At 43.7% G+C, this 25,764-nt stretch overlaps 2 protein-coding genes across 2 annotated transcripts in view; both read right to left on the bottom strand.

Moving 5' to 3' along the window:
- Nucleotides 1–25,764, bottom strand: part of ank2b (ankyrin 2b, neuronal) — a gene marked incomplete at its 5' end in the record, with an annotated part of 109,875 nt that overhangs the window by 49,525 nt on the left and 34,586 nt on the right. Inside the window, 14 exons of the mRNA XM_080451935.1 lie at nt 641–739; nt 1,229–1,327; nt 6,649–6,846; nt 6,971–7,069; nt 7,397–7,495; nt 7,997–8,095; nt 8,815–9,012; nt 9,572–9,670; nt 10,051–10,149; nt 11,259–11,357; nt 16,258–16,443; nt 17,452–17,550; nt 18,006–18,104; nt 21,285–21,383. Coding sequence (XP_080308061.1) covers nt 641–739; nt 1,229–1,327; nt 6,649–6,846; nt 6,971–7,069; nt 7,397–7,495; nt 7,997–8,095; nt 8,815–9,012; nt 9,572–9,670; nt 10,051–10,149; nt 11,259–11,357; nt 16,258–16,443; nt 17,452–17,550; nt 18,006–18,104; nt 21,285–21,383 — 1,671 coding nt within the window. The remainder of the gene's footprint in view (nt 1–640; nt 740–1,228; nt 1,328–6,648; nt 6,847–6,970; nt 7,070–7,396; nt 7,496–7,996; nt 8,096–8,814; nt 9,013–9,571; nt 9,671–10,050; nt 10,150–11,258; nt 11,358–16,257; nt 16,444–17,451; nt 17,551–18,005; nt 18,105–21,284; nt 21,384–25,764) is intronic.
- Nucleotides 4,050–5,228, bottom strand: LOC308102130 (E3 ubiquitin-protein ligase pellino homolog 1-like; the record flags this gene model as incomplete). The annotated part of the gene is made up of 1 exon (XM_080451734.1): nt 4,050–5,228. The coding sequence occupies one exon, from the start codon at nt 5,226–5,228 to the stop codon at nt 4,050–4,052; it is 1,179 nt and encodes a 392-aa protein (XP_080307860.1).

The raw sequence follows: 25,764 nt of genomic DNA, 5'->3' as shown, positions 1-25,764 counted from the left end.
TGGTGTAATTGATGCAGGTACAGGAGATGACAGGGTTATGTGTGTTGTAGATAATAAACATATACATCCAGGGTTCAATTTGCTGGAGGGGGGGGGCGGGTAGGGAGGGTTATGGGTGGTCAATGACTTCGCTTTTGATATCCCCCATTATGTTAATTCGTTTTTATGGCTGGTGGGATGTGTTTTATCCGTGCTTCTGGTTAGACTGAATTAAATAGCCTACTGAACATGCATTTTGTCAAATTTGTCAATTAATCAAGATTAAAACAAATTATAGTAATTACAAATATCGAAAATAGCAGATCTACATGCTCATAGCTTGTGAGCTCATAGATTGGCTATTTTCACTATATGTTGTACGAAGATATTGGGCACACACACACACACACACACACACACACACACACACACACACACACACACACACACACACACACACACACACACACACACACACACACACACACACACACACACACACACACACACACACACACACACACACACAGTATAGATACACCAACTCATATCTACACATCTTCTGTGTGTAAATCCACATGGCTATGCTGAGGCCCTCCTCGCTGCAGAACAGTGATAGGAGGAGCGGGGGGCCAGTCTACGAGGGGCCACTCCGTCTCACCTTGGCCATGGCGTGGGGGGACGCTCCTTTCTCCAAAAGCAGGAGCGCCACCTTCTGGTTATCGTAATGCGCAGCGACATGGAGCGGGGTGAGACCATTCTGTAAGGTATGGATGGTCAGTGGCACACAGATTAACCAGCGATTAGTTTAGCAAGCTGCTGTTATGGCTAGTCTACATGAACACACATATACAGTAACATTACATGGTTTATAGGACATGTTAAGGGGGGATTGTACTGCAGGTTAAGATGATTTAGAGTTATATTAGAGAGCAAGAACGAGAACGACGGACGGGGGGGTCCTTGTTATGAAGAACAGAAGAACAAATGTTGGAGAAACAAATGTGTTTTTGTTATCTGTTCTTTCCTAGAACAAAGGAATGAATAGCAGTTAATCCAAACGAAGGCTGACTGGAATCAAACTAGGCTTACCGATGCTGTGGCAGTCAACATAGCCTCAATACAAAAATAGCAACACAAGTTTTTCATTTTAGAGATGTACTTTCACATTACATTTCAGCTGTACCCTACCCCTGCATGTGTTTTATTATCTTGTCGTGTGTCTGAGTTGCACATTTGCGATGCATACCTTGCCAGCAGAATCAGGGGGAGCCCGACGTTGGAGCAGAAGTTTGGCCACATCCAGGCTTCCGTACTTAGCGGCCACATGCAAGGGAGTAAATCCCTTCTGTGGAGAGAAATGTGGTAGAATGATGAATAACATTCATACGTCGATAGGGCTGTCGCAATCATGAAATTGTACTTGACGATTAATTGTCATACAAAAAAGATTGGCATTAACGATTTCATTGTGTTTTTGGCATTAAACATACATAAACATTACATTTATGTTTGGCTTTTACGCTTTGTAAAGAAAAATGACAGATAACAAGAAAAATAACTTACAAAGAAATGACTGACAATGACAAACCAAACACCAGTAATCAAAATAGATAATATAATGTAAATAGGTAAGTAAATAATGTAAGTAAGCCATATGGTCACGGCCGCACAAAATATTCTGAGATTATGGAAGAGCACATCCTCTCCGGACCCCAAAAAGTGGATTGAAGAGAATATGGTAGAAATAGTGTCATATGAACAGATGTATGAACAAAAGTAAATAATAATGAAGGGGACAAATGGAAATGGGCATGGGACCGCTTTCTTTCTTATAGTATAAGCAGGACACACATGGCTGTGACTAGGTGTTCTGTTGTGTGACATTACCCGTGGCTGTTTATTGTTTATTATGTATGTACCATGTGCCAGATGATGTATGGTTGTGATGTCTTTGTCCACAAGACACATGAGAGAAATAAAAACTTTAATTATAAAAAGATTATATAAATACTTTTATACTTTTGGAAATAATAGCTGATCTAGAAGCTCATAAGGCGTGGTGATGCGACGTGTTGAGATCTTGTAGATCGGTTATTTCCACAGTTTATGAAAATGTTTTAAAATGTATGAACTCTTTCCAACAATTGAAAGGATTATGACAATTATGCAAAATAATTGCAATTATCTGAAATAATTGTGATCAGACGATTATGTAATAATTGTGACAGGCCTATACGTAGGAGAATCTCTCAATGTGTATTGTGTATTGGGCACAGGCTGGATTACATTGTGATGTGACACAATGTGAGCTTGTAGATCTAAAACTTTGAAATGTGACAATTTTGTGGTGGTTAAAAACATTAAATTCTGTCTGATTTGTTTAATTTTTTTAATCATATGATTTTGGTTTTATTACAATCAGATGAAACCCCCCAAAACAGCAACAACATGTAAAAAGTATAATTTTATGTCTAAATGTGAGCATCAACAACCTAATAATTAAGGATTAATTAATAAAAAAAATAGCAAAGCAGGTCAGAGCTGACCGTATTTCAATTCCACGTCAAACGGCATCAACCATATCCAACACAATGCTTCAAATTCCTCACACAGTTTCACACCGCATCCAGCAGAGGGCAATCTTTAGCCATTATGGAACATCCAGCCAGCCTTGCTCTGATAGGCTGCCAGTGTCTGACAGTAGTCACATGACCAGTGTGTTATGAACCAGCCCATGCCCAAACCCTCCTTTGTTTGTCCGTCGGAATATAACTGATGTAATGTCTAACTGAAAATAAACCAGTTGTAAATACTGGCATGGGGGTAGGGGGGCAGAAAGAAGACCAATAAGTGAAGAAACATTTCATAACAATGTGACAAACAAGGACAGATCGACTGAGAGATAATCTTAAATGTTAACTGGTCATGCTAAAAGGTGGGATCAGGGTGGGATTAGATTGTTATTCAAACTGAAACAGCATGTCAGGTCTCTGAGGCTTGGAACACAGCCACACCCTTTCTCCCAGAAGAGATGGGAGGGAGGGAGGGAGGGAGAGACAGAGAGAGAGAGAGAGAGAGAGAGAGAGAGAGAGAGAGAGAGAGAGAGAGAGAGAGAGAGAGAGAGGGAATATAAGAGGGGGAGGGAATATAAATTAAGCTAAAGGAAAACTCACTTCAACCCAGGGAGATGAGCGTGACAGAGATATGAAACACAGAGAGATGATAGCAACAAGAGAAATGGAAGACACAGAGAAACAGGGAGAGGGAGAGACAAACAGAGCCTGGACAGATGGTGCTATTTTGACTGCAGCGTTCCAGGACTGTGTGGGTGAATAAATTAAGCAATAATCTTTCCTGCTGGACGCACTTAAGATCCTTGAAGGACTACATCTCCAGTGTCCTCAGCTTCTTGCTGTAAGCACCTCTTTGGTCACGATGGCGTCAATAAATTAAACTCGACATTATCAATCATTCATCACAACTAGGTCAAACTGAACACCGGAGTCTCCTTCCTACAGGGCCGTGTGTCATTCAAACATATGAATGTATTGATGGCTTCATGAAGAGTGAATACATTTTCTTGCGGTATTATAGTTTCATTTAAAGAGGACGGTGAATAGTGAGGATGGAGTAGAGTAGCAAGGATTTACAACAAAGGTCCTGAGGTGGGAATTGAACGGAGGATGTCCGACATACTGTATGTGATAAATGGTGCCGACGGTGCATTGTAGTCGTCAACTCACTAAATGACTCAGTGGTTCTGAACTGATTTGAACTGGCTGTTCCTCCTCTGTGAACCTGTTTCTATATCTGGGTCTTGACACATTGACTGAGAAACATTTAGACATGCTCCAGCTATGACCAAATTAATCACAAACAACGATATGCACCATTAGTAGAATACATACATCTAGACATGGCTGTAGGATTTTCACATTATGTCTGTTTGAAATACATTAGTATCACACAAACATAAATTGCTGCGCGGACCACGGTTCGGTGCCCCCCGGGAGCGTTTTGTCAATGGGGGGGGGGGGGGGGGGGATGCTGAGCGGAGCCCTGCTTCTTCACGCCGGAAAAATCAGTCTGATGTAGCCGGTGTCTCCTGTCAGCTTCTGGACACAGAAGGGACAGTCAGCGTGAAAGCTGCCTGTCTCATGAGGCAGTGTCATGTGACTCCAGAAAGTGGCAGTCTTCTCTGAACACACATGGCCACAGGGGACGAACGCGTGGGTGGAGAGTGCGGCGTCCAGGTGAAATCTCTTCTCGCAGCCCAGCTGCAGAGGCACGTAGGGGCCCCACACCCGGCACATGGGACACTTGCGCTTCTGGACCTCCGCTTCCACCTCAGCCTCTCTGTTGAGGACATGACCGCACTGGAGGTAGGCCCAGGGCTGCTTCGCGTCCAGCGCCTGTGTTTCCTGTATGCCGTTGAAGCCCACCGAGTTCCCGGCGGAAGGCTCCTGGCACAGGACCTCCAGGTGTTCGATGGTGGGCATGCGCGCCAGGCCCTCGGCCGTGCGCCACATGAGGGTCACACCACACAGGTAGATCAGCGAGCCGTCCACCAGTTCCTGAGACTCATTGTGCACCTGGACGGAAACCTTCTTCCCCTGTAGTTGCTGAGTCTCCCGGAGGGTGTAGGTGTCGCCGCACACCGAGATCTCCCTCCACAGGCCGGGCTTGGAGTCCTGAGTGAAGCCATGGAGCGGGTGCATCACCAGCACGCCGTTGGTGGTCAGTCCGTCCCTCTGTCCATCTTCACCTGTCTCCCATATAACTGCCTTCTCACCCAGGAAGATGTTCTTAGAGGAGTCGAAGGCGCCGCCGTAAATGCGTGCGGCGTAGGGCGAGCTCCTCTGGCAGATGATGCGGCAGGCGAAGCGCGAGATGGTGTCCTTAACCGACATGGGCACTGTGTCCGTCACCACAAAGTCAATGGGACTCTCCGTGGAACGCCCAATCTGAAGCATGTCCGTAGATTTGTCAGGAGCGTATTCCACCACGACTGTGTTGACTTGGTTGACGTAGACTGTGCAGAACTGGTCCTTGTCCTTGCTGATAGCCTGTGGATCGCCCATGTGTATAGTGCTTGGTTTCACACCGCTGGCCTTGGGTCTCTTGTACAAAGCGAAGGGGCTTTTCGTCCTGGCCTCGTCCCCGTTGGACAGGAGTCCATTGTACCCCAGGACAATGAGCTCCCCATATTTGACTGGGCCTTTGATGGAGGCCGGTGAGGAGGACATCTTTGGAGGGAGGGCAGGGTTGGTGCAGGGCTCTCCCAAAGCGAAACACTCCTCTGTCACCTGCTTCAAAGTCTAATGGTTGTTGCTGTCCTTTATGTCTCACTTAACTTGACTTATCTTGAGTAGGATATCCAACAACGGCTTAGAAGAAACTAATAGCTTCTCAATAGGAAGTTTTGTAGTAATTATAACAGCTCCTCTGTTTCGTCAAGTCCTCAAGCCTCAATGTCTGAACTGAGGTTCATGATGTGCTATTTATGTGCTGCTCTCTCTTTATCTCTGATTCAATCATTTACAGTTCTTTGATATACAGCCTGATCAAAAACCTTTTCAGCTGATTCAGTCATTTACAGTTCTCTGACAATCAGCTTGATCAAAGGGTTCTCTCTGTCTCTCAATTCAAATCAATTCAATTCAATTCAATTCAATTCAATTCAATTCAATTCAAAGGGGCTTTACTGGCATGAGAACACATGTTTATATTGCCAAAGCAAAAGTGAAACCAAACTATAAAAAATACAAATAAAACATAGGTACAATTAAATGGGAATAGAGAAATGCGTTAAAAGAGCTGTGTTACATTGCAACTTACAGAATCTTACAAAGCCATACAAATTGTATTTGCTGTAAAAATAAGTTAACATAGATGTAGGAAAAGTTAGCTTAGGAAAAACATTTGAAACAAATGGCATACATTTATCAATTCAATTCACTATAAACCTTTGGGACGAATAGCAGCAAAGTTTGTATTGTATTGACCTATTACTGTATGCTCTGTTTCGTATGTTACTATGTTTGTTTGTTTTCCGGATCTTTTTATTGGTTTTTTTATGTTTTTTTTTATTTATTTTATTTATGTTTGTGTGATAATGTTTGTATTTTTTTTCTTTTTTAAATACAATAAAAAGCTTATCGAAGATAAAAAAATAAAAAAATAAAAAAAAATACATTAGTATGTCGTCGCTGTTGGGTAGTAACCTTGTCTCCTTTTAATGATTTTTAAAAATGAATTCCCCGTTTATACTTATAGTATAAAACTGTCTTTACATTGTAGAACATTTAGTGTAGTGCAAAAGTAAAAAAAAAAAAAAAACCTGCCTATAAGTTCGGCTAATTTAGCTATTTGTGAAACATTTTGAAAAAAACTTTTACAAAATGACAGATGTTCATCAATAATGACATGCCTAAAATAGGGGCGCCAGGTTGAAAGTGGTTAAGACTGTCTGTGGCTTTTTATAAATATTGAACCAATGGAAAGTATTAACAGGAGCTTGTGACTATAAATACTACATTGGAGCACAGGTTCTTCTTTCCATGAAAAAGTAACTGCTTGGATATACAGTACAAGGTCTCCACCTGACAGTGATGACATACACAGTATGTCTACGTGTGTGTGTGACTGATGTCTTTGTCCACCCACCTTGGTGGCCAGTGAGTGCGAGGCTCCAGCCTCCAGCAGCACGGAGGCCGTCTCCTCCTGTCCCTCCCTGGCTGAGATGTGGAGGGGGGTGTAGCCGTTGTTGGTGGAGGCGTCGGGGTGAGCCATGTGCTGCAACAGCAGCTGGACGATCTCCGTTTTCCCCAGACGAGAGGCGATGTGGAGGGGAGTCTGGTCCTCCTGGAGACAAGAGCAGGGGAGGACAAAACACGTTGTTGGCTTATACTGCACATAATCGCGCAGGTTTGCGTGTGTGCGACGTGTGCCTGTGTGTGTGTGTGTGTGTGTGTGTGTGTAGTCTCACCCTGGCCCTGGCGTCCACCATGGCTCCGTTCCTCAGCAGACATCTGACCACCTCTACCTGACCCGCCCTGGCTGCCATGTGCAAGGCTGTCTCCCCACGCTGTAACACACACACAGGCGCGCACACACACACACACACACACACACACACACACACACACACACACACACACACACACACACACACACACACAAAGGATCAACACTGGGGTACATATTGCATTTCCCCTTAGTCAGTGCTGAGTGTCACACTTGACTCAAGTGTATGATTCATTAAGTCAGCATAAACCCAAAATCATGCACGCACGCACGCACGCACGCACGCACGCACGCACGCACGCACGCATACGCACACGCATACACGCGCGCGCACACTCTCTCTGTCTTCCTCTGTCTGTCTTTGATCTCTGATCTGTGGATTACTCACAATGTTGCTGACATCAGGCGAGGCTCCGTTCTGCAGCAGCAGCAGAACAATGTTGAGGTGACCCATGAAGGCTGCTACGTGAATGGGAGTCAGTCCAGACTGGGGGGGGATAAGGGAAGGAGAGGTAGAGGGATATTAAGAGTGTCAGGCACCTTGTACGTACTGTGGAAACTGTGCAAATCCTATGCAATCATAAACCAGATGGAGTTTGAACTCATGATCACTTTGCGGGGTGTTTTTACAACAGTTAATAAAGTTTTCTTTTCTTTTTTTTATTAAAAACCCTACCGTATATACAGTACTTGGTTTACCAGGGTCCCCCAGGGCTTTCTACTAGGTCAGCAAAATGTTTCCCTCTACACCAAATCTCTTCTGCAAAAATAGCAGATCTACAAGCTTTTAGATCTGCTATTTTTGCCGAATGTTCACCCCAAAATATGGACGCTAGGGTTAAGTAGTTAACTGTTTTTGTTGTTTTACCATTTTCTCCCCTTATCTAGTCATTGCCAATTCCCCCCCAATGTATATAATAGTCCCTGTCACTGCCAACCTCTACTGGAATGTTATTAGGGATCATTCGGTCAGTGTGCACTGCAGTACCTCTGTGATGGCCTGGATGGAGGCTCCATATTTAACCAGCAACTCCATGACTTTCACTCGGTTCTTCTTACAGGCTATATGCAACGGCGTGAAACCATTCTACAAAGGAAAAGCAACACACACACACACACACACACACACACACACACACACACACACACACACACACACACACACACACACACACACACACACACACACACACACACACACACACACACACACACACACACACACACGTATTATGTATCATAATACGGAAATTATCCGCTGCAGGCGATATCAGCTCAGCCTGTGCGCTGCAGTGTCAACATAAGCACGTACAAACATTCATTGAAGCAGTGTTCTGCTGCAGCACTCACAAACTGATACACCAGCATTATGTATGAACACTACAGCACAAACAGCCTGCTGGCTTGGCTGTTGGCTTTTGGCTTTCGTCTCACTTCAGCTTGGTCTATTATGTTGCTAAATTGCATAGCTTGCTCATTATAATCAAATACATACAAACTGTGAAACGTGATTATAAAAGTGTCAAATAATTAGTATAGGTACTTAGAGTATTAAAAACATACAGTACTTTATAACTACACTTCTGATGACATATAAACTTTAATGTGCTTGCGTTGTCATCATTTATTTTTTATCCTGTAGTGTTTCTAATTAACCTACAGTAACATAAAAGTGGATGTCTACCAATTGGATCTTTTACCCTCCCGTTTAAGTGTGAGTGTGAGTGTGAGTGTGAGTGTGAGTGTGAGTGTGTTTGTGTGTTTGTGTGTGTGTGTGTGTGTGTGTGTGTGTGTGTGTGTGTTTACCAGTGCTCTAGCGTTGGGGTTGGCCCTCTTGTCCAGCAGTAGTTTGGTGACGCGGTAGTGGCCGCAGTGTGCCGCCACATGCAGCGCCGTCAGATAGTCCAGCGTGACATCATCCACGGGCGCCTTGTACTGCAGCAGGTGTTTGACGCACTCGACGTGGTCACCCTGAGCTGACATGTGGAGAGGAGACAGACCGTTCTGCAGGTGGAGAGACGAGGGACAAAATGGTCAGAAAGTAAAGGCAATGATTGGACAGTTCGGGCTGTTTGACTAGTATACCATTGGTTCTCAAACTTTTAAATTTCAAGGATCCCCATAACTCTGAGTGTGTACAGTACAAAAGGAACCAAATGTAACCTGTAAGGGGTTTGGTATAGGGGGAAAAAAAAAGCCGACCAAGTACAAGTTTACTAAGTATTGAGGGTTTAAGTGGTTAATTGAAAATACACATTGGCATGAATCCAACACAATGCTACACAATGATATTGGTGTCAGACAAGTCTATGATGCAATCTATGAAATCTATCAAATACAACAACATTTTATACAATATGTAGCGGGGGTCCCTGCTTCATCTCTCTCGAAGCTAGGGGGTCCTTGGCCTGAAAAGGGCTGAAGACCCCTGTTCTAGATGGTTGAATAACTAAAACTACTTTATTTCACATTTTATGTTCGAGCTTGTCAAACACAGTACAGCGCAACAAAATGTGCAGTCAGAGGGAAGCTGTATAAGAGAGAGAGAGAGAGCTTACAGTACCTTGGTCCTAGCCAACATGGGAGCTCCTCTCTCCAGCAGTAACTCTACAGCAGGGTCATGGCCACTCCGGGCCGCACAGTGCAGAGGGGTTAAACCATCCTACAGAGCGCACGCACACACACACACACACACACACACACACACACACACACACACACACACACACACACACACACACACACACACACACACACACACACACACACACACACACACACACACACACACACACACACACACACACACACACACACACAAAGAGACATTCAATGTACTGTACGCTTGCCTTTGTCTGTACATTGTCGTTTCTGAGAAATCAATAAAACATAATTGGAAGTAAAATAAAATGTACACACGCACACGCACGCACGCACACGCGCACACACACACACACACACACACACACACACACACACACACACACACACACACACGAACACGTCTCATGCACAGTGCACGCACACGCACACAGTACTCACCCTGGTTTTAGCATCAATCTGAGAGCCCCGGTCGAGCAGCAAGCGCACCATGTTAGTGTTCCCACGCTTCGAGGCCACATGTAAGGGTGTGATCCCATTCTGCATGGATCAACATCAGCATGTTAGGTATACTGTAGGTATCCAATGTGTGAAATTCACAATAATAAGTCATAATAGGCGAAAAAATAGGCTGTTGGCAAAAATAGGCCAACAGCCGGCAAAAATATCCGTTCTATGACAATACAACGCGTTGTGAGTGAATTTTTGCTATTGATGTTCAACAAAGTATATAGGGTTTAAGTGGTTAATACACAAAATCAAGTGGAATATTTCTGAGAGTATTCATTGAAAAGTTTATACTACGAAATGGAACCAATGCTGTGACTAATCATTATATCTCCCCTTTCTTTGACAGCGAGCGTCCATTCCCACTTCTACGAACGCCTTGACAATGTGAAACCCGTGCCTTTTTTCCTTTAGCCAGATCTAAAATCACAGCAGGGAGTTCACAGCACAACTGATGACTGAGACAAAGATTCGCATTTGAAAAAGTCAGACCGAGCAGAAATTACAATCATTCTTTGATCCGTCCTTTTCCCATAAAATGAAAGCTAAGGTTTCTGACCAAGCAGGCTCTGCTGACCTTGCTGTTTTCTTTTTTTGTCTTCATCTGAACGTCTACAGTAGACAAGCTAGAGAAGCCTACGCTGCTCCTTCAGAGCTTCGTCACCCTGTTAAAACACCATTGTACCTCGCCATGGGCCGTGTCTCTGACAATGAAAAGACACAGGCCCGCTTCAAGAGAGGGACCTTTTGTTGTGCATGAGTTGATGTCAGTTCGTGGAGTGGGATTGTGAGGGCCACACACATAGATAGTGGAGGGGCCCCCGAGAATGGATGAGGCACACAGCTAAGAGAGGGGTTCTGATGCAAATGACTGATTTGCTGACTGTGTAGGAGGAAAGGCCCTTGTGTGTGTGTGTGTGTGTGTGTGTGTGTGTGTGTGTGTGTGTGTGTGTGTGTGTGTGTGTGTGGTCCATTCACACATGCTGGCAGCAGGAGTTGGCTTCAGCACACAAGGAAGAAAGTGCTCTTTGTGTGTGTGTGTGTGTGTGTGTGTGTGTGTGTGTGTGTGTGTGTGTGTGTGTGTGTGTGTGTGTGTGTGTGTGTGTGTGTGTGTGTGTGTGTGTGTGTGTGTGTGGCCTTACCCTTGCTGTGAAGTCTACCGCTGCCCCACGGTTCAGCAGCAGCGTGGCCACATTGACGTTCCCATAGTGAGCAGCGATATGCAGGGGAGTGAACCCACTCTGCAAGACAGAAGGGATGGAGAGAGCCAGAAAATAGACAGGTAGAGTGGTAGAAAGACAGAGAAAGGAGAGAAGAGGGACAGACAGAGAGAGAGGTCAGTCGTCAGTGCCTTCTTAAGGCCACTGCATTTTTGACCCCTACCCCCTTGACCTCGCATCCTCTATCCCAGCATGCAGCAGTCTCATCAAGCATCACAGGGGAACAGAAAGTAAACTGAGGAGGGGGAGGGGGATCAAAACATCATCAAATGAGAAAAACAAAAAGTGGATAAATAAAGAAATATTAGATTTTTTAAACACCCCCTCCCCCCACCACCACCTCCCTCCCCACACACACACACACGCATGTACACACGCACGCACACAACCCCAACACACTCAAACACACCCCTATCATGCAGGGCATCTAACAACCATAAAAGGGGGTAAAAACAAAAAGTCGTTCTTTGGTATAAGAAACAAAGAAAAGCTGATTGAACAGACGTACAGTACACACAGACTGTTGTCGACATAAAACTAAACAGACAATATTAGTCACCCATACAGTACAGCATTTACAGGACGAGACCAGAAAGACCACCATCAAATCATAGTGAAATCATATTATTACGTAGAACTGGGACTGTACGTTTTGGGTTATAACACCAAAGTGCACTATGTTGACTGTACGTCATATCAGTTATATCATGTAAGGCACAAGAAAGATGTAGATAAGATAGATATGGAAAATGAAGAGAGATTGCAGAGCAGGTTGTACAGTATATTAAGTTGTTGAAATGCTTGCCTTACCTTTCCGTTCTGTAAGTCACGGTCCGATTTAATGTGAAAACATTGTTTACAAAAGTGTGAAGAACAGAGACTAACGTGATGGTTTCAAAAGAGTTAAACATTTAAAAAGCTTAAAATGGTGCAACTGAAGATATAGCATAGATGCAAACATGCTTTTCAGGTTATTTTACAATCCTCTTGCCAAGCACATCGTAGATTTTGATTAAGGCTTGCATGCCAAGATTGGGAAATATAAGCCATCTCCGATCTCCATACTAGCATGCTTTTAAATTAATGGGTAAGGGGGTCACGAGACCCCAGATAATGTAATCCTTATATTCATCATGTTTACAATAAGACTTGTTTTGAATGGTCGCCTTATCTCAAAATGCATCTCTATAAATCATGCAACACAACATAAACACACAACATAATGTAGACTCTAAGACAATATCATGTATCATAGCTGGTACATCGCTTCAGCACTATATGCACAGATTTCAGTCATGATTATGCATAGAATAGTTTCAATGGTTTTAAAGAAGCAAGATCATGAACATGAGGAAACAAAACAAAAGCCACTTGGTGACGATACAAACAAAACAAAAGAAGAATGACAATGAATAGATACACGTATGTAAAAGCAAAACCAAGCAAACTATAACCAAAGTGCGCTCGGCATGTGTGTGCGTGTGCGCGCAGTGGACGCCATGGTAGCCGACTAGCCGTGCATGGGCTTATCATCAACGCAAACTCAAACCAAACTCAGGAAAAAAAAACGTGACATTTTTTTAAACTCATAAGTGGTCCTCAACGTGGCACCATGCAGTGCTGTGGAACAATGAGGAGGTTCAAACGGTGAGAGAATGAAGGGAGGGAGGAATAGAAGGGTTGTGACTGTAGTGGTGAAGGTGTGGAGATGTTTAGAGGGTGTGTGTGTATACCTCAGTAGTCCTATTGACCATCATCTGAAGCACAGAGGAGCAAGGGAGGGAAACATCATTCAGTTAGACCACATCACACGCATCACACGCATCACACGCGCGCACGCACGCACGCATACACGCACGCACGCGCACACACACACACACACACACACACACACACACACACACACACACACACACACACACACACACACACACACACACACACACACACACACACACACACACACACACACACACACACACACACACACACACACACACACAAGCGACATCAGCTCAGGGGCTAGCTGTACAGTGAGGTATTATACTGGCAAGCGACGTGGCTGGAGTGGTACGATTTACTTGAAGTTGCTGTCAAAACTGTTTTGTTATAATGTGACCATTTACAGTACACACACTGGACCCGTATGCATGCAGGGGAGGATATTGTAATTGTTCCTGTCTGTTTGTAGCTCTTGTTATTGGGGTATAACACATGAAATTCTTCCTCTGCTTTTACCCATGCTAACTATCGAGAGCAGTGGATGCCATTAATATGGTGCCCGGGGGAGCAGCTGGGGCTTACTGTGTATTGCTCAGGGACATGAAACTTGGTGGAAATGATCAGTAGGCTCCCCTAGGAAGGGTAAAAGGTCAAGTTCATAATCAAGGTCAAGATCAATATTGAGGATTATAAGATTTTTATTTGGAAATTATCAGTAGGCTGCCTCAAAGAGATGATTAAGTTTTGGGTCAAAAAGCTGAAAGGGTCACGGTTACAATTACGTTATGAGCCATATCTCAGGAATGAAGAAATGCAGAAGAAGATATGTCCCCAAAGCCTAACTGATTACACTGATTTACGTCACACTCGTTCACGTGTGTGTGTGTGTGTGTGTGTGTGTGTGTGTGTGTGTGTGTGTGTGTGTGTGTGTGTGTGTGTGTGTGTGTGTGTGTGCGTGTGTGTGAAGATGCTGCCGTTTATAGCCGCTCTCCTGTGACTCATGTTGATGACTGCATCGCTACAGCTGAACCATTCCATTTCATGTCCACATAACCCTGTCACTGTACAGATGTATGCATTCTGTTATATAACAACACACATTATGGCCGCCTTGTGTTAACTGCATTCACAGTACAATATAGCGTATGTAATATTTAACATTGAGGAGCACTGGTGCATCAAACATTTAATACAGGAAACAGTTGGTAGTGTGTATTTTCAACTTCACTCTAGCCACGCCACTTAAAGCCACCATCCGGTATTGGAGGAACACTCATAGCTGTGCTGGGGTTTTGCCACAGCTCTGGTGTTCCAACATTAACACAGTTTTTCTTATAATGTATATTTTGAAATTATTATTATATTTGTGTATTGGTACATTCTCTTTTATCTGGCGACTCCGCATGCAAATGTTCGAGCGTACGGTCAGCCAAAGAACAATAGCTCTTGGACCTCATCAGGAATTCAGTCACTCAAGGATGCTTCACAGGACAGACATGGGACTTAAAGCAAAATGATACTTTGGTAGAGGTTTGGGTTGTGTAGTTACCTTACCATGATGTAACTCCAAATATTGGAGCATCGTCAGTAGATGCTCTGCTGATTAGACATTGATAATCCAAACAGGAGCTCATAAATGAATGCAAATAAAGCGGATTCTGCCAACGTATAACAATACGAAACCCGACATAGCGTATTCTTTTTATGAAAATGCCAACTTCCTGTTGATTTTACTATTTGAAAATATGCAGATTTATTCGGGATCTTCTTCCTAAATCAAAATCAACACAAAGTTCTCTTTTTTATGCTGTGTTGGGTTTTGCAATGTTATATATTCATGTATGTGCTAAAATAGTGACTTTGAGAGCAGTTTCACTCTGCAATGCAAGTCAATGAGAAGACTATTTTGGAAAATCAATTTCTAATCAGTGGAGCAACTACTGAAGATATCTTAAATCAGTGCAATAATAAGTAGGTCGGGAGATGGCTTATTGTCGGTATCAGCCGAGTAACACGCGGGAGTCTGTCCCCGTTACTATGCGCTAGACCCCTGGGAGATGGATTGCTGAGGTGGAGCGCCACACCTATCCTCAGCTCCCAGTACTTACCGCACGACTTACCGCACCCAAGCCGTGCTACTCATGCGCTGAGTTGGCGGTGCCCGGGATCGAACCCATGAGCTTGTGGTCTGAAGGCGAGAGCTCTACCGACTGAGCTACCCGGACACGGTGCAAGGTAACTACACAACTCAACCAAAGTGTAATTTAGCTTTAAAGAGTAACTTCACCCTAAGTCACATAGTGCAGCAAAATAGTGTTGCACCGGCCTCTACAGGTTGAAAGAACCTGAAACTTTCAACTACTGCAAGTTACACTGGTGGCCAAACCCCAAATGTGATGTAATAGCACCCGTTGTTCCTCAGGTCTCACTGGTTAAACAGGTACAATTACATTTGACTTAGGATCTCTACTCACTAACCATGTTCACAATCGCAACAGTGGTGTCCCCAATACCGGATTGACCTTTTCTCCCCAACCCAGTGAAGAGCACCCCCCCCCCCCAATTGGTGCATGCAGCCCATAACGTCACCCCCATACAACCTGCAGCACAGTGGCATTCTCCATGCAGTAGACACCGTGCTACACTTAGACACCCAGCGGGTGAAGGGAGGGTAGCGAGTGATGGGGGGGTGAGAGTAAGTGGGGCAGAGGAGGAAAAGGCGTTTGAGGAAAGAGAAAGAGAGGGATAGACCCAGTTAGTGGCAGGACCAAAGGGCACATGGCAGGTACACAGACACTGAAGGAGAGTGAGAGAGTGTGAGAGAGAGAGAGTGAGAGAGTGAGAGAGAGAGAGAGAGAGAGAGAGAGAGATGCACAGACAGATGGAAACACAACTACTGAAGCACTACAGACAGATATACAAACTGTTAAGGTTAACATCAAATCAAAAGTCTGCCATCATCTTTCGTAAGACGGCTAGAGTACCGATTCACAAGTTCGATTCCCTCGTGAGTTCACGCCCTCTCAAAAAGTGTCTTAACACTTTAAAAAAAAGACAATTACAACCCACATTATTGGCACGTCAACACATCTCAACACATAGCACCCACACAATACAGTAGCAACCACATCATGCCAACACACTGACCCAGAAACAGCACTGACTCACAGGACCCGGTCCCCATTTTGCGACAACGTACCTTGGACTGGACGTCAGCATTGTGGTCGTTCTGCAGCAGCAGGGCGGCAGACTTGGTGTCGTCCTTGCGAGCGGCGATGTGCAGCGCGGGCAGACGCACCTTGCCCTTGGTGTCGTTCTCCAGCAGGATGGACACCACCTGGTTGTGTCCCTGCTGGAGGGCGATGGCCAGCGGGGTGAAGCCGTCCTGGAGGGGAGAGGAGGTACCGTATGGCAGTGGCTTCCAAACTTTTTGTGCCCAAGGCACACCAATGGGCAAGTCAAAAGTCTCAAGGCCCACCTGTATTCCTAGCTAAAATGGCCGATCTACAAGCTCACAACATGTTGCATCTTGATAAATTGTGAGCTTCAGCTTGTAGATCAGCAATTTTTGGCTAATTTGTGAAAAGTACATTCTGAATTAAAACATTTAATTGATAAATAAATACAATTTAGAATGTTTGCCTATATTGACATGCCCAAAATAGAGACACCAGGTTGAAAGTGGTTTGCCTTTGTATTAGGAAACGAGTGTGCACAAATTACTGATAAAGTAAATAGATAATTCATAACTTAGTCTAGTTGTATATATTGCAATAATAATGTGTGGTTCCCAAGGCACACCTGGATATGTCTCACGGGCCGGCACACCGTTTGAGAACCACTGTTTTATGACTTACTACTACCGCTGATACCCACAGTACTGTGTACAGACTGCATCCACACAATGGACTTATGCAAAGACTACATGTCTTACTTAATGTCATAATTGTAATTCTCATGTCATCTTATAACCGGCTATTTGGACGCCAAAAGTGGGTCACGAGATGTTCAGCCTTAGATAGATAGGCCTTTATTGATCCCACAAGAGACATTCACTTGTCATAGCATGGCCTTGGTCATGAAAAAAATAAATGTTTACAAGCCAGTGAATTATTATTGTTGGAAGGCATGCCTGTGTTTCTATTTCAAAGGAGGATTTACGTTTATGTTCTAGTAGTCCATCATATTTATGATGATTGAAATGCATTTAACTAATTAATTTAAAATTCTGGGTATTTCCCAGGATTATAAATCCACACACACACACACACACACACACACACACACACACACACACACACACACACACACACACACACACACACACACACACACACACACACACACACACACACACACACACACACACACACACACACACACACTTCCTCACCTCCGTAGCGGTGCTCTGGTTGCCTCCATTCTCTAGGAGGTATCGTACTACATCCAGATGGTTTTCCTGGGCAGCCATATACAGAGGAGTAAAGCCATTCTGGAAAACATACAAACACGATAACATAGCAGTTAATTAACACAATGCAAGTCATAGTGTGTGTGTGTGTGTGTGTGTGTGTGTGTGTGTGTGTGTGTGTGTGTGTATATTGCTTTAAACAAAAATTCACAACCGGTGTGAATGCAACAGAGTGACGCATTTCCCGCGATGCAAGCAACACAATAATTTTGATTACAGCCAGGTATAGTCTTGTTTATAGGATGTGCACTGTGGTGAGTCTAAGCATAGCCTTGTGTACTGTAGTCTATTGATAAGCGTGGGAACACAGTTAACGTTGAGAATACTCTACGGTGTCCTGAACTGAATTACTCACCTCATACATATTTCCATTTGTCTGATCTATGGGTATTTGAGGTATTAAAAGATGTGTTGCTCTCATTCAGAGAGCAAAGATGTCTGCTCAGAAATGTACTGAATGCCATAGCTAGGTTTACCTGAGACTGTGAGTTGATGTCACCACCTCGTTTGACCAGGACCTTCACAACTTCCAACTGTCCAGCCAGAGAGGCGATGTGGAGAGCTGTGTTTCCTTTCTGAAGGAGGAGAGAGAACATACAGTACAGGGGCGATGAGAAACAAAGAAACAAAATGCAACACCATACCAAGGTGTCAGAAACGCTGAAGGGATTTGAGGAACAGAATTCTTAAGACTAGCATGTATTAAAAACCAGATGGACATGGGTCCTTCTGGTTCCATTTGTACACTCTCTGAGTTACGGACCCTTAACTCTCAAGGACCCCTGGGGGTCCCCGGTTGAGAACCAGCGCAGTAAGCTATCCATAAAAGCATAGAGATAATTAGTTTACTTCCTTTGCTTCCGCCATGTTTGATGATTATGGCCGTTTCTGATGTCTGTTCACATCAAGAACTCATTGACAACATGATGATATTTTGGGAGTCCAATGTCATCTCCAGAGACTGTGATATTTTTACTTAGCACGTAGCACATTCAAAGGCCTCCATTTCTCTTGTTCCTGCAGTTGAGCTCTGCTGCTAGGCAACTGCCATGCAGCATATATTTGATTTTGAGGCCGACGTCCAAGATGATACCCTAAACGGTAGAAATGGCAGACCTTTAGTTACACGGTTTGGACTGGTCGCAGATTTTTATGTTGACTATTCCACTATCTGTAGCAGGTCTTCTGAGCATGCCTGTTTCACCTCATCTCTAATGTCTAAATACTAAACCATCTGGAGAAGATTGTTTTTACACCTCAATGAATGATCAGCATTACGATATGCGCAATGACCGGGGTAGGGTTACTGTAGATTTAGGGTTGTGGTTTGGCAGCCAGATATAGTAGCTTCTGGTTAAGACAGCATTCGTCTGTCAAGGCAGACAACTTTGTGACGCAACTTTGTGACATGTGTTTGTCATATCCGTTCACAAAAATATATATTTTATTACTGTATTACATATATTCTTTTTTAAAGATTTTTTGGGGGGCTTTTATGCCTTTATTTGACAGGACAGTAGGGTGACAGGAAATGGGGAGAGAGATGGGGGGGTGACACGCAGTTCAAAGAGAAGGTTGTGTGCACATCCCACGCCTGTATTTAGGCCAGGTGCTGGACATCAAGGAAGAATCAAGAAAAAGAAGAAGGAAGTCCGCACACTGTTCTCAAGCTCCAAGAAAATCAACGTTTCGACCTTCTAGGTCTTCATCAGGCAAATATTATAATGACAGACAAAAGCATCATATATATATATGTTACAGGTACATTGGCATTCCAGGTAAATTGGAAAAGAAGCGCTTGTTTTCACCGCCCCCCCAGGCAATTCTGTAGAACCAACGCTAGAGGGCAATGCAAGCCAGACATGAGTCCCACACCACACACACACGCATGCACACACGCACAAACGAGCACGCACACACGCATGCGCGCACAGCCTTATTCCATGCAGTTGAAGCACAAGGGGGCGAGCCTGAGGAGGCGGGGCTGGCGGGCTATGTTAGTGCAGTGAGTGGCAGTTGGGGCAAACCATAGAGGGGCAAACGCAGTCCCCACAACATAATTTACGATTCTGTGCCTATCGGTACATAACTCGGACGGCGCTTAGTCGACTAGCAGACCATCGGCCGGTCGTCGCGGGCACTCGCGCCTCAAGGTCTGCTGAGTCGGCGCGCCTCCGTCATGGTCCAAAAAACATAGTCCGCGGTTGTTTGAAAAAGTCATATCCCAAGCAGGAGTCAAACCCAGACTCCCAGTGATAGTGGATGGGGAGTCCAATGATTATCGAAGTGCACCACTGAGGCCGGTATGTATGTTTATTATCCATGTTGTCGTCGTCGTCCTCGCATCGCAGCCCCGCCCCGAGCTTAAAAACAAGCGCTCCACTTCCAATTTCCCTGGAATGCCAATTTACCTGTGACATATACACAAACATTGACTAATGATGATGTACAACACCTGGGAGTCAGGAGGAGCAAAAAACACCCTACTCCAATCCCAGGGACAAAAAAACCTGTCTACACCCCTCTGGGGAGTGTTCAATGCATGGGCAGAAAATAGACTTTTCACATTTAATTAAACTAACATATTAGACACTAAAAGCCAGTAAATACATTTCTGAAAAACCAACAATAAGAACAGTTAAAAGTCATAAATGGTGATATAATGTATAAGCTAAACAACAACCTAGAGGAAAGGCTTAATATCAAATTCCTCATTTAGACCATCAGGAGACATGGTATTGAGGAGATGAATCCAACAGGTCTCACGTTGGAGAAGTAACCTTTCGAGATCTCCACCTCTGGGTGGCTTTTCAACCTTCTCAACACCAACATATCGCAAATTATTAAGATTATGACCAGCCTTTTAAAAATGAGCAGCAACAGGATTACGTTCATCACCTGTTCTTATACTACTCCTGTGTTCAGTAATCCTGGTGCGCAGAGCCCGGGATGTCTTGCCTACATATGCCAACCCACAGGGGCACCGGATGAGATATACCACATGCGTTGTGCTACATGTAATCGCACCACGTATGGATATATCCCGGCCGGTGTGAGGATGACAAAAAAACGTAGATTTTTTTTGTGTATGTACATTGCATACAGTTACCACACCTATAGTTACCATCTGGTACTACTGGGAAATTGGAAGCACTCTGAGTACCCAGGTCTGATTTAACCAGGACACACAGCAAAGGTCATCGAGATCGGGAGTCGAACCCGTGACACGCTGTCAGGCGGAATTACCAGCCTAGGTGCCCAGACGGTTACGCCAACCGTCCGGGCCGTATTACATATTTTTGTAGGATATCTTTAAAATATATTTCCATTTCTGCTAAGCAGTTAGTTACATAGGCTTTGGCTAATTTGGTTTCCAGTACTTATTTATGCGACTGCAAAGGTGAAACAGAAGTGTGTGTGTGTGTGGGTGGGGACTTTATTTTCTACTAATTTCAGTGCTTCTAGGCGAAAGCATTTGAGAGACTAAGACTGTGTACATTCACAGAGGAAACATTCCTGGTCATTCAACTGCAAGTTACGTTTTGTTTTATAATTTAAAATGTGTTAATGTGTCTATGTTTTAACATAGACACATTAACATTGGCGAGTAAATTCTATCATCAAACAGTTGAACATCTTTACTGTGTAGACAAGACTATTGAAACACATTTGAATGCTCCTATTGCCATCTTTGTCCAAGGCATGAGGGGAACTGAGGGCAGATGAGGAAGGGAGGTGAAGAGAAGCTAACCTACCTTTGTGGCCGAGTCCACGTCAGAGCCTCTCTCCAGTAGCTCCTGGACCAGGTCTAAATGACCCTCCTTTGCCGCCAGATGCAGCGCGTTAAGCCCATTCTGGAAGCAGAAGAATAACAATGGTAAGGGTGGCGAAATGAAACCAAAAGGTGCACACAGAAGAAAGGAGGAGGGATTACCTCCTCCTCTGGGTCCATAACTCTAACTACTACATCCGTCTTTCCTTCTCGTTTTCTGTTCTTCGATGGATCTGTCTCCTGGCTGGGCATCAGTGTCATTGTCGATGCAGGCGAGGAATGGCTCTAATATCGAGGCTAGCTATCAAAGCTACGAGGTTATGTGTTGTGCCATGTCATGCTGTTGTGGACGAGGGCCAGCCCTGGACATGGAGTTATTTATAACCTCTCTGTGCGCGCGTGAGTGTGTGTGTGTGTGTGTGTGTGTGTGTGTGTGTGTGTGTGTGTGTGTGTGTGTGTGTGTGTGTGTGGGTTTGCATGGGTTTGCGTGAATGTAAAAACGTCTATCTAGAGCTTTTTGATGGTTTGTGATTCTGTTACTTTCAGAAATCTTGTGATATTCAATACACTTGTTGACATACAGACAGCCAGAGAATAGGGCAGATTTCATCACCTTCTCTGTTCTATCCTAATGTGAAGAATATGCTGTATTGTTCCTGAATTGCTGTGACAATCATTATGATGGGAGGGAAATGAAGATTACATTCCAATATCACTCTGGTGGGATTAGACCCGGGATTAAGGAGATGAAGCATTTAGCGGTTAACTCCAAAAATACAGAATGGGCCAAAGTTCAAGTTTTAACGTGGTGTTTCGAAGAGAAAATCCCAGAACATTAAGTAAAAAGAGGGCAACGGGGGGATAAAACAGTCATTGTTCAGAGATTAGGTATGTTATGTAAGTATGCGATATATGTTTCAAAATGAAGATTAACAGAATGTAAAAAGAAAAAAACATAACATTGTGTCTTTTTATTCTTATTTTATCTATTGTGTCAACTGAAAGATGCTGCCGCTGATATCTCAAGTGAGTTCCACATAATGTACTGTAATAATATCTCAAACAACATATGGATAAAGAATGATAGACATGTTGAGTTGTAAATCACTCATGGGCGCTTATATAACTGGATCTTAATGATGGTGAGAGACTGAGCCAATGACAGAATATATTATCACTAAAGAGGTAGAGGACAATAAGGAATGTGTGATTAGCCAGAAATATCCATCATGGCAGCTAATTACAATAACAAGGCTACTGTATAATTATTACAATATGAGAAAAACTATCATCATCATTGTGTCATTTTGTGTATATGAGCACTATTGCAGCTCCATATTTATATTCATGGACTGCATTTATATAGCACCTTTATAGTCTTCTGACTATTCAAAAGGCTTTACAATATATGCCTCACATTCACCCTTTCACAAACACATTCACACACCGATGGGGTTCAGTGTCTTGCTCAATGACACAACATTACAAAGAGCCAGGGATCAAACCGGGAACCTTCCGGTTGTCAGGCGGCCACTCCACCTATTTTTTTTATTTCTTAGGATACTCAACTATTGTAGTATACTTTGCAGCTTGCTCAAAATGACTATAATATGAAAATCGAACAATACATTTGAGGTGAATTTAGGGTTAGTTCTCCTAATTCTCTCGGGAGACTTTTCTCTGTGACCCAGAATAGACACAATAACCCGTTCAGCAGGCCAGGCATTAGGCTCCAGTTTGAGCTGCTGGGTCGATAATTCATTTCCTCTGTGGCTGATCAGCATGACAACCACGACAGATCCCTCAGGGCAGGCTATAATTTTTTTCCCCCCACTGGAATTCTTGGGTCCCTAATAGGGATGTACGTACCCAATTCTGGATATATTATTCACTCATTTTTAAACTCTGCAGCAGTTGTGGAATGGGTTACCTGGAAGCCCTAAGTTGATTAGCTCTATTATTAACGTCAAGTCCTCCATAAAGAGCTGGCTGAATAGCAGCTGAACTTAATTATATTAGTTGAGATATAGCAGGTTCCATTTATAATGTTGTTTTGCTATTTTAGTTATCCAGTATACTGTACATTGGAAATGGTATGAATGTATTTACTATTGATTTTATTTTTCTGTATGTCTCTGCTACCCCCCAACCCCAAACACGTGGCACTCAGTTTACACACATTTGCAAAGGACCACAATGGGGAAAAGAACCTCTCATGCTTTTTTGTGCAAGGCCACAATAAGCAGAGGCAGGCATCACCTACATCTGTAATAATGCATTTTTACAAAAGTAAAATACACTTGTGACCAGGTCTACCCAGGCCAAAATAATAAAAAGAGAGACATGAAAAGTACAATATGAAGACTTGGACATATATCTCATATATCTAGGCCAGGTTGCCTACCCAGGGTACGCAAACCAATTGGGACGGGATCTGACTCACACATCTTGATCACATGACATATATTTATAATGTGTACCGATTTGTGTGAGTTTGGGACAATATCTGTAGGAGTAGTGGCAAAAAGTGTGTTTTGAACAAAACCCCAAATGGTAGAAAATGTACAGTAATCTGGCATAAATGGGGCCTACAGTACAGTCTGTTGCGCCATATGCAAGGAATCCAGGGGAAAAAATATGTTGATTGTACGAGCTACTAAGGTTCAAGAATTATAGGCCAAAATGTGAAGAAGGCGGTTGTAGCACCACTGCCTTTTATCCCAAAGGATGGATGCGATGCATGGAGAGATGGAGTGAACTCATTCTTCCATATGGTGGACCCACATGTCCTCGTGCCAGTCTCCAATAAAAACCCTACTGTCTGCAACCTCTGGCAGGCCCATCCATCTCTAACCCCACTCGCCATCTCCACTGCCCTCCGTTCACCAACGCCAGGTGGACACTGTCACTTTGTCACACACCATGACCCTTATTAATGGGGCAGCCATCACTTAGTGGGTAGAGAAGCAGTCTGGCAGTCTGGTAATCCCAGCCTCCCCAGCATGTGTCAAAGTGTCCCTGAGCAAGACACTTACAGCTCATCATGAGCGCCTCTGAGCAGCCATCAGCTGGGTGAAGATGACATAGTACATACTGTAGGCCTTACAGTAAGTGGTTAATATCACATTATTCACTCATAGTACGTTTTCTAATCACTTATTAGATGTATTGCCTCCATAGTTGTTCTGTAACGAGGTGAAAATGTAATTTAGCAGGGCAGGTGTATTCCCCGGGGTGGAGTTGGGGGACAAAAGCAGGCAAAATACTAACTCAGCACTAGAGAGCAGTGTACACCGCAGTCTGTACACAAAAAGTCTGCCGCGTGGGGGGATACACCATTAAAGTCATTATGTTGGCTGTTGAATTACCTATTTTCTGCTCAAAATCTATGCTTGACTTTGCAGAAGGATGTTGTGGCAAAGCACCCAATGGAATTTCACAGCAACCATCATCATTAATGTGTGAATGTAGTGGTTCAGACGACGGCTTTGACAAAATAAGGATACACAAATTTGGCAGACAAACACTGTGAATAATACATCTGGTGTTGTTAATAGGAGTACAGAGAACTCCAAAACCCAACTCCTGGCTTCAAAAGCAAGCCCCCACTGCAGTATTAACTACAGAGCTGAACTAACACAACTGTCCAACAATAACATTAGTAATAAGAGTCATCTTCAGGGCATGGTATAGGTAGGCTTATCCACTGGTTTGGGTTAGGTTTTGGTATTAGTGTTTTTTACCAGGAATCATATTTGAACAACAAACCGCCATGTTTTAGTGAGTGTCAGATAACGTTAGAAAGGGTCACCTCACATATTCTGTAATGTATGAGGAAATGTAGGTATAATTAGTTGCCAACAACTCAAACCTTGAGATTCCTTGACAGGAATACACGGTACAAACAGAACAGAGGAGAGAGAGAGAGAGAGAGAGAGAGAGAGAGAGAGAGAGAGAGAGAGAGAGAGAGAGAGAGAGAGAGAGAGAGAGAGAGAGAGAGAGAGAGAGAGAGAGAGAGAGAAAGAGAAAGAGAGAGAGAGAGAGAGAGAGAGAGAGAGAATATGGGTTTTTATAATTGAACCTTTATTAATGCCTGTAGGGAAATCCATGCATGGTGCCAGGTTAGGTTCTGGATGAGGCCCAGCTATGAGTGATATTTCACTGGTGTACAAGGCATACTTGTCTCTTTTTGTCACTGTCATATTTGTGTTGTGTTGGTTGCTGCCGTATTGTATAGGTGCATGATGACTTCAACGTGTTCTCAAGGTCAAGCACACTGGTGATCTATAATGACGACGATGTGGGACACACCTCTCCAAAGTGATTGATAAGCTGCACAATTGCACTTGCTAGGTTTTGATGGATGTGATTAGTAAACATGTCCTGGATGTATACATCCATCCAAGGACATTCCCCTGGGGAGTGGTAGGGAATGTTTCTGCTCTGCAATTTTTCATGGTTGT

The sequence above is a fragment of the Gymnoscopelus braueri genome (genome assembly GCF_963280865.1).
Source record: "Gymnoscopelus braueri genome assembly, chromosome: 15".
Taxonomy (NCBI): domain Eukaryota; kingdom Metazoa; phylum Chordata; class Actinopteri; order Myctophiformes; family Myctophidae; genus Gymnoscopelus; species Gymnoscopelus braueri.
Note: the sequence above shows the minus strand (reverse complement) of the source record. Positions and strands in the feature narration are given on the sequence as shown.